This window comes from Octopus bimaculoides, chromosome 26 (genome assembly GCF_001194135.2).
Source record: "Octopus bimaculoides isolate UCB-OBI-ISO-001 chromosome 26, ASM119413v2, whole genome shotgun sequence".
NCBI lineage: Eukaryota > Metazoa > Mollusca > Cephalopoda > Octopoda > Octopodidae > Octopus > Octopus bimaculoides.
The window spans coordinates 11,699,414-11,709,670 of NC_069006.1; the positions used below are offsets into that span (position 1 = coordinate 11,699,414).

The window sequence follows — 10,257 nt, forward strand, 5'->3', positions numbered from 1 at the left end:
ATTGGGATGGCACCTGTGCCCATGACATGTGTAAGAATTTTCGAGCGAGATCGTTGCCAGTGCCCCTGGACTGGCTCTTGTGTGGATGGCACATAAAATACACCATTTTGAGCGTGGCCGTTGCCAGTACCACCTGACTGGCCTTCATGCGGGTGACACGTAAAAGCACCCACTACACTCTCTGAGTGGTTGGCGTTTAGGAAGGGCATCCAGCCATAGAAACTCTGCCAAATCAGATTGGAGCCTGGTGTAGCCATCTGGTTTCACCAGTCTTCAGTCAAATCGTCCAACCCATGCTAGCATGGAAAGCGGACGTTAAACGATGATGATGATGATGATGTGGTTAGACAATAGAAAGTCTATTTTTACAGCATAGGAATTTTTTTCTTTTGCCCTTATTTATAATTATATATACATATATATATATGTATATGTATGTATGTATTTGTGTTTCTGTGTTTGTCCTCCCACCATTGCTTAACAACTGATGTTGGTGTGTTTACATCCCCATATCTTAGCAGTTCGGCAAAGACCAATAAAATAAGTACTAGGCTTCCAGAAAATAAGTCTTGGGGACAATTTGTTCAACTAAAGGTGGTGCTCCAGCATGGCCACAGTCAAATGACTGAAACAAGTAAAAGACTAAAAGAATATATACATATATTTGTGTGTGTATGTATGTATATCATTTGTATTGATTGGGACTTTAAGTTTCACCTCACAGTTGAATGTTTAATAAGCCATTGGGCAAAATTTCAAAGTCCCAGTCAACACAAATTTTACTGTAATCTTGACTTTCCTCTCACTATTGTATCCTCCCTTCCCCTTACCTTCAGTAAATGTTCTGTTGTTTTCTGAAGCTTGTTTTAAAATGATTCTGGCCAATGCATCCTGGTTCTTTTACGAACATGGTCGATGCCAGTGCTGCTTGACTGGCTCTTGTGCCAGTAGCATGCAAAAAGCGCCATTCAAGCATGGTCGATGCCAGTGCTGCCTGACTGGCTCCTATGCTGGTGGCACGTAAAAAGTGGTCGGCATTAGGGAGGACATCCAGCTGTAGAAACCTTGCCAGAGGCAGCCTCCTGACTTGCCACTCCTCAGTGAAAACCATCCAACCCATGCGAGTGTGGAAAGCAGACATTAAACGATAATGATGATGATAATGAACCTCAGTTCAACATTTATATATATATATATATATATATACATATATATATATATATATATATATATGTGTGTGTGTGTGCGTGTGTATATATATATTATAAATATGTTTGTTTTACTTACTCCAGTGCCCTGCCCTGATGATGAGCAGTTTGTGATAAAGTACCTGAAAGATCTCATTTACAGTAAAAATCTGGAACAACTTGACTTGGTGTTGAAGTTCCTCTACAGGTGAGTATGTGTGTGTATGTATGTATATGTGTGTGTGTGTATAGTTAATTAGTCTAGTGGTACCACTATATCTAGTGGTACCAATATACCAATATGCTTCATAGTATTAGTAAGCTTTAGCTAATAGCAAAGAGGTGTGAATTGTCTGATATTCCCCATTCTAGGCCCTTAACTGAACTAGAAGGGCAGTACGGAGCATAATATTAATCAATAAGTAAATGACAAACAAACAGGAGTCGAGTAATTGCCTTCATTAGCTTATAGCTATTTCTCTTGTAATGAACTGTGCATCCAGACTTTAGTGCCAGTACACCATTTCATAGTTTCCTCACAACCATATACACAAACACACACACACACATGCATGAATATATCTGTGTGTGTGTACAAAGATATCTGATGAAATGGTCTGGTTATGTGATTATATAAAATGATACAGTAGTGAGCAAATAAATAGCCTTTCTAAGGTAGCATTCACAACATAATCTGAACAATATCTCTGTTCACATTCATTTATCATCATTATCATATGTATAGGCGCAGGAGTGGTAAATAGCTTGCTTACCAACCACATGGTCCCAGGTTCAGTTCCACTGCGTGGCACCTTGGGCAAGTGTTTTCTACAATAGCCTCGGGCCGACCAAAGCCTTTGGTAGATGGAAACTGGAAGAAACCTGTCGTATATGTATATATATATGTATATATATATATATGTATATGTGTGTACATGTTTGTCCCCCCAACATCGCTTGAAGACCAATGCTCATGTGTTTACGTCCCCGTAACTTAGTTGTTTGACAAAAGAGAACGGTAGAATAGGTACTAGGCTTACAAAGAATAAGCTCTGGGGTTGATTTACTTGACTATAAAGGCAGTGCTCCAGCATGGCCACAGTCAAATGACTGAAACAAGTAAAAGAGTATATATTTATATATATGAAACACATGTGTTTGTTTGTATGCAGTGTGTGTATGTCTCGGTGTTTGTATGTAAGTGTATATATACATATAAATATCCATGTGTAAAATATATATTTAAGTATATGAATTCTTGGTTTTTTGTTGTAGAAAAATGGGGAAACTTTCTACTGAAGATTGGTGGAAAAGTCTGAAGAGAGTTGTTGATGATGTCCAGAGTGTCATGATAGCAGAATATAACACTCCCCTACAGCTTAGTTTCTCTATCCCTGTCACATGACCATCACTTAACCATAACCTATCTTGAGGCCTCGTCATCATTTGACCTTACTCATGTCATCACCTGACCATCACTTCACTATCATGTGACTATTTGGTAACTGTCAGTTGACCATCACTTTACCATCATGTGACCATTAGCTGAGTGTAAGGTAACTCATCACCTAACTATTGAGTGACCATCACTTTACCATCATCTGATCATCTTGTGACCATCACTTTGCCATCAGGTGGCCATCATTTTTCTATAGGCTGACCATCTTGTGACCATCACTTTGCCTTCAGGACTCTATCACTTTACCATTGTGTGACCATAAGATGACCATAAGGTAACAATCATGTGAAATTCTGGAGACCATCATTTAATCATGTGATTATAAATTGACCACGAGGTGATCATCACTTCATCACTGAGTAACTGTTGGCTGACCATCATGTGACCATCACTTTGCCATTAGGAAGCCATCACTTCATCATTGTGTAAACCATAATGTGACCATCACTTCATCACTGAGTGGCCATTGGCTGACCATCATGTAACCGTTGTATAACCATATGAAATTCTAGTGACCATCACTTCACCATCCAGTAACTTTAAGCTGGTCGTCACCTGACCATAAGCCCATCACTATACCATCACCTCACCATTCAGTGGCTATTGCTTGACCATCACCTGACTATCATGCAAGTATCTGGTAACCAGTAGCTGACCATCAGTTCATCCAATAACCATTACCTGACCATCATGCAACCATCCTCAAGTGACCAATATAGTAAAAGTGTTTTGAGACGAGAAACATCTTTTTCTTTTTGTCTTTTGTATATTTTTTAAAATTTGATTTTATATTTAATTGTTTTTTCCCTCTCTATTTTGAAGATAATTTTAATGAAGCAAGATTCGTTAACCTTAATTGATTATCTTAAGACAAATATCAAACCTAATGAGCTCTCGTTGCCTTTCACAATGGCTGCCACCACCAAACAAGTACAATAACACCACCACTACAGCCAACAACAACAACAACAACAACAATAATATTACCATCAAAACTCAACCACTAACAACATTACCATCACCTCCACTGCCAACAGTGCCAACAACAATAGCACCATTATCACCACCACCACCAACAACAACAAAAATCACCACTACCACCACCACCATTAGCAACAACAACAGTACTACCATTACCCCCACTTGTCCACGAGAATCATTTCCTCATCTCCGTCTCACCATTTCCGGAAGACCAACAGAAGCCATGGACACAGATTTTCCTTCAGAAGAAAACCATTTAAGGAAAATAGGGAGTTACTCTGTTACTAGTTTGTAAGTGGAGTTGAACCAGTTTCTGGTACTCCAGTATGGGCAATACTCCTTATTACTCCCAGTTTCATATTTTAATTAATGAAAAAACAAGCAATCATTATCATTTAACATCCACTTTTTCCAAGCTTGCATGGGTCAGACCGAATTTGTTGAGGCAGATTTTCTACAGCTGGATGTCCTTCCGGTTTCAGAGCAAAGAAATATTTCCCCATGGCCAGTCATGTTTTCGATGGAAGACTGGAAATGAATAGCGCTGTTTGGACGATGGTGGTGCTCATTTACAAGCATTGTGTGATGTCTAAACAAGGGTACACACACACACACATTTATGTATATATATATATATATATATGTATATTTATGTATATATGTAAATTTATATGTATATTTATGTTTATATGTAGATTTATATATATATATGTATATTTATGTACATATGTGTTTATATATATATATGTATATATATATATATATATATATATATATATATATATATATATATATATATATATATATATATATATATATATATAAATATATATATATACATATATTTATGTATATATGTGTATATCTATTTATCTATCTATCTATATATATATATATGTATGTGTGTATGTGTTTTTATATATATATATGTATATGTATATGACGGTGCCACGTAAAAGCACCTAGCACATTCTATAAAGTGGTTGACATTAGGAGGGGCATCCGGCCATGGAAATTATGCCAAATCAGACTGGGGTCTGGTGCAGCTCCCCAGCTCGCCAACTCTGGTTAAACTGTCCAACCCATGCCAGCATGAACAATAGACGTTAAATGATGATACATATATATATATGTATGAATGATGGATTTCTTTCAGTTTTCATCATCCAAATCCATTGGCAAGGTTTCGGGTGACTTGGGGCTATAGTAGAAGACACTTGCCAAAGGTGGCATGCAGTGGTACTGAACTCAAGACCACATGGTTGGGAAGCAAGCTTCTCATCACAGTCATGGAAACATGGGCACATTCTGCACTCTGTGATGGGGTTTTCAGCATAGCTGGCTACAATCTGTTCCGCAAAGACTGCATTAATCGTCGTGGTGGGGGTGTGATGGTCTACGGTCGTTCAAACCTATCGGCAATTCTTTGTGATGATTTGAACCAATCTCAACAGGAAGTATTCTTCTGCAATATACACATGACCATTTCAACACTTCTACTTGGAGTTGTTTACTGCCCCCCCCACCACCACAAAATTATCATCAAGACACACGACTTTTTGATATCCTCAGAGTTGCTGCCAGGAAAACAGTCACTATGTGACTGGTACTTTTATTTCATTGCTACCAAAAGGATGGAAGGCAGAGTTGACCTCAGCAGGATTTGAATTGAAAACATAAAGAGATAGGAGAAATACTATTAATCCTTTTGTCGAATGCTCTAACAATTCTGTCAATCCATCACCCTCAAGAATAATAATGGTTTTAAATTTTGGCACAAGGCCAGCAACTTCAGAGGAGGCAGGTAAATTGATTACATCGACCCCAGTACTCAACTAGTACTTAATTTATCAACCCCGAAAGGATGAAAGGCAAAGTCAACCTCGGCGGAATTTGAACTCAGAACGTAGCGACAGACGAAATACCGCTAAGCATTTCGCCCGGCGTGCTAGCGATTCTGCCAGCTCACTGCCTCCACTTCAAGAATAAGAAGAAGAAAGTGAAACAATGTTTTCAATACGGCATTATCCAATATGTCCCTTCCTTTTCTTCGACTGTGTGAGGTGAGGAAGGAATTTGTTGTTATTTCTGGCAGATCATTTGACAACGTAGAGACTCAATCATTGGTTTGTAGGATTCCTCAACTGTGATATCATTTGAAATGTAGAATCACATATTATGATTCTTTGTAAGATTGCATGAAGTAAATTCTGTGATAATTGTAATTGGAAAAATTAAAATTAATTTCAAAAATTGGGGGGAAAAAAATCTACAAAAATAAAATTGTTAAATTCTTTGCTTATTGAATAAAATTGTATTTATTTATACTTAAATGAAATAAAGATACACTTCATTTTAATAGCTCTGAGGAAGCTATAGGATGTTGCACAGGTACTCATCTATGAGTATACTGCTTCTTATAGCTGAAACAGCTGTCAGCTAATGAAGGTGATTACATAATTCCTGTTCTCTTGTTGTTCATTAATTAATATTATGTCCTAAAACATAAGTTTATTGAGTTTTAATAGCTGATTATTAGTATCGTTATGTCTAAGCAAAATCATTTTTTTGTTTTTCTTGTTTCAGTCATTTGACTGCAGCCATGCTGGAGCATCACCTCTAGTCGAACAAATTGACCCCAGGACTTATTCTTTGTAAGCCTAGTACTTATTTTATCGGTCACTTTTTGCCGAACCGCTAAGTTACGGGGATGTAAACACACTAACATTGGTTGTCAAGTGATGGTGGAGGACAGACAGACAGACACACACAGAAACACACACACACACACACACACACACACACATATATATATATATGATGTGCTTCTTTCAGTTTCCGTCTGCCAAATCCACTCACAAGGCTTTGGTCGGTCCGAAGCTCTAGTAGAAGACACTTGCCCAGGGTGCCGTGCAATGGGACTGAACCTGGAATCATGTGGTTGGGAAGCAAGCTACTTACCACACAGCCACGCCTATGCTTGTGTGTGTGTGTTTTTGCTGTTATTGTCTAGGCCCAGGAAATGTATAATGTTGTTGCCATTGTTGTGAAGGCACATGGCTTAGCAGGGTATTCAGCTCACAAGTGTAAGGTCGTGAGTTCAATACCTGGCAGCACATTGTGTCCTTGAGCAAGACACTTTATTTCATGTTGCCCCAGTCCACTCAGCTGGCAAAACTGAGTAGTACCTGTATTTCAAAAGGTCAGAATTGTCACATCCACCGTGTCATGCTGAATCACCCTGAGAACTAAATTAAGGTTATCTGTGTCTGTGGAGTACTCAGCCACTTTCACATTAATTTCACGAGCAGGCTGTTCCATTGATTGGATCAACTGGAACATTCGTCATCATAACTAATGGAGTGACACCCTTATTTAAAACAGCAGCTGCTCATCCTGTTTCTTCTTCTTCTTCAGTGGACAATGCAATATCTTTTATGCTGTGGGCTGCCCCACCCCTCCAATCCTTACTAAAATAGATTACAAAAAAGAGGCCTCCATCTGAATAAGGGACCACCCTGCACACCCTGACATGCAATGGTTAGTTGTTATCAGGTGCGTTGTTGCTTGACATCAGATTAACCCTGGTTTAGTAGATTTATATATCATTTTCTTTATGCACATAGTCTCATACACACACACAAACAAACACAATTCATAGACGTACATATGCATGTTTTTATATATACACACGTACATGTGCAGGCATGGCTGTGTGGTTAAGAAGCTTGTTTTTCAATTGTGATTTTGGGTTCAGTCTCACTTCACTGCACCTTGGACATTTCTTTTTCTTCAGTAGTCCTGTGCTGAACGATGCCTTTGGTTAACAGAAACTGTGTGGAAGATTTTCAAGCTTGCTTCCCAACTATATGGTCCTGGTTTCAGTTCCACTGTGTGGCACCTTGGGTAAATGTCATCTATTACAGCCTCGGGCCGATCAAAACCTTGCGGGTGGATTTGGTAGATGAAAACTGAAAGCTCATCATATATATATATATCTATCACTATATATATATGTGTGTATGCATGCATGTATTTGTGTCTATGTTTGTCTCCCCACCATCGCTTGACAACCGATGTTGGTGTGTTTACGTCCCTAGAATTTAGCAGTTTGGCAAAACAGACCGATAGAATAAGTACTGGGCTTACAGATAATAAATCCTGGGGTCGATTTGTTCGACTAAAGGTGGTGCTCCAGCAGGGATAGGAAAGTATTAGATTTCTAAGCTCTAAAATTTACTCCATAATTGCCTGCAGGGATATGGCGTAGTGGTTAAGAGCGCAACCCCAAGATTCTGAGTTTGATTCCAAGCAGTGACTTGAATAATAATAATAATAACATCGAAAAATACCTTAGGAACAAAAACTCAGGTTCAAAATTTCCCCAAGACACCTGATGATGGCTGGAGGGTATATCAGCTGAAATGTTGTGTTAACAACAAACAAGATGAGGACAAATATCTGTCAAATGTAAATAATGCACATAATTCCTCATTTCTCAAATATAGAACTGTAAATAAAAGAATATATAAATGTATGTGTGTTTAGTGAATGTCCCCCCACCACCACCACTTGACAACCAGTGTTGGTTTGTTTATATATGTGTCCAGCAAACAAAACTGATGGAATAAGTACCATACAAAAAAAAAAAAAAGCAGGTACTAAAGGTGAGCTGTTCAACAAAAGCCTGTTCTGGTTGGTATCCCAGCTTGGCCTCAGCCCAACGCCTGAAACAAAGAGTATATAAAAATTACACATTCATGCACACAGGCACAAATATGGCTGTCTGTATGTCTCTGTCTGTCTGTATGTCTCTCTCACACACACAAACACACATGCAAAGGATGTTTACATTTCAGCTTTCAGAGCCTACATCACGATTAAGATATAGAGCATGGGGAGGGGGAATGTCTGTGTGTATGTATGTATGAGTATGTATGTGTGTGTGTAGAAGAATTTATTCAGTGGTAAACATGTCAGGTCATTGGAGGTGTCTGTTCTTATTCCTGTCACCTGACATCACATCTCCCCACCCCCACTTGGTCAGCCATGGATTTGCTTGGTGCTTATAAACCACCACCACCATCACCACTTTACCATTACTAACACGTTTACTGCCATCACGACCTCCACCATCACTATTATCCCCTCTATCTACATACTCACACACACACACAAGTACTCATACTTAGCTTGACAGAGAGAGAGAAGAGAGTGAAATTTCCTTCACCACACACAATCACACATAGACATACATATACACACACTCATATATAATCACACACACACAGATATACCACTTCCATACACATACAGGTATATAAAGGCACACATACACACAAGTACTCACACATAGACAGACAGACACACACACGCAATCGCATGTAATCACACATTGCCATGTACCTACCCCATCACATACACATACACACAGCCACACATATACATGGCCATACACACACACACACAAACACAGTCATATTCACCTGTACACACACACACAATCACATACACAGCCACATACAGACACAAACACAGTCACGCATGCACACACACATACACACACACACAGAGGCATACATGCACTCGTACACAACCACACATGCATATACTACTTCCATACACAAACAAGTTAACATATGCATACAGGTATACTTATAAAGGCAGACACACACACATATACACACAAGTACTCACACATAGACAGACGCACATACAATCACAAGTAATCACACATTGCCAGGTACCTCCCCCCCCACACATACATATACACACATATACATGGCCCCACACACACACACACACACACACAAAGTCATATTCACCTGTACAGACACACACATAAAGCCAGGCACACACACAGTCACATACACATACACAGACACAAATAGACACAAACACAGTCACACACACACACACACACACACACACACAGTTTGCCTTCTCCATATACTCTTACATACAGCCACACACACACAAACCACAGAACACTCAGGGCTGTTCCTTGCTGCTGTACTGGTGTTTCTCACAAAAGACTGGTCAGTTCAGGTGACATTGGCACTCATTGGTCTCAGCTGTCATTCCAGTATTTCCTCATCTACAGTGACCAGTGTCCAGTGGTGGTGGTCAGTTTAGAAAGGATAGTGACATGTGGAGATCATTACTGAAAAATACCCTGTCATATGTAAGTCATAAAACTTGGTTTCTTCTTCTTCTTCTTTCATTTTCAACTGTTAACACACTTAATATTGTTTTCTTCACATGATGGCAAGTAAATTTGTAAATGTGTGTGTGTGTGTGATCCAGGTTCAGTCCCACTGTGTGGTACCTTGAGCATGTGCCTGTGCCTTCTACAATAGCCCAGAGCTGATCAAGGCCTTGTGGGTGGATTTGGTAGATGGAAACTGAAAGAATCTGTTGTGTGTGTGTGTGTGTCGTTGTCATCGTCGTTTAACGTCCGCTTTCCATGCTAGCATGGGTTGGACGATTTGACTGAGGACTGGTGAAACCAGATGGCTACGCCAGGCTCCAATCTGATTTGGCAGAGTTTCTACAGCTGGATGCCCTTCCTAACGCCAACCACTCAGAGAGTGTAGTGAGTGCTTTTACGTGTCACCCGCACGAAGGCCA

The 10,257-nt window shown here is 39.3% G+C and overlaps 2 protein-coding genes across 3 annotated transcripts in view; both read left to right on the forward strand.

Moving 5' to 3' along the window:
- The window catches only part of LOC106877472 (DNA repair protein Rev1), a 37,626-nt gene extending 33,283 nt beyond the window's left edge, over nucleotides 1-4,343 (forward strand). The window contains exons 17-18 of the mRNA XM_052976909.1: nucleotides 1,293-1,395; nucleotides 2,463-4,343. Of these exons, the coding sequence (XP_052832869.1) occupies nucleotides 1,293-1,395; nucleotides 2,463-2,592 (233 nt within the window). The 3' untranslated portion in view covers nucleotides 2,593-4,343. The remainder of the gene's footprint in view (nucleotides 1-1,292; nucleotides 1,396-2,462) is intronic.
- Nucleotides 4,344-4,440: 97 nt separating this feature from the next.
- Nucleotides 4,441-10,257, forward strand: part of LOC106877477 (uncharacterized) — a 29,397-nt gene continuing 23,580 nt past the window's right edge. Inside the window, exon 1 of one of the 2 annotated variants that reach the window (XM_014926387.2) lies at nucleotides 4,441-6,075. In XM_014926387.2, the coding sequence (XP_014781873.1) occupies nucleotides 6,070-6,075 (6 nt within the window). In that variant the 5' untranslated portion in view covers nucleotides 4,441-6,069. Of the gene's footprint in view, nucleotides 6,076-7,878; nucleotides 9,812-10,257 lie in introns of those variants that run through there. The other variant, XM_014926386.2, reaches the window with a different exon arrangement.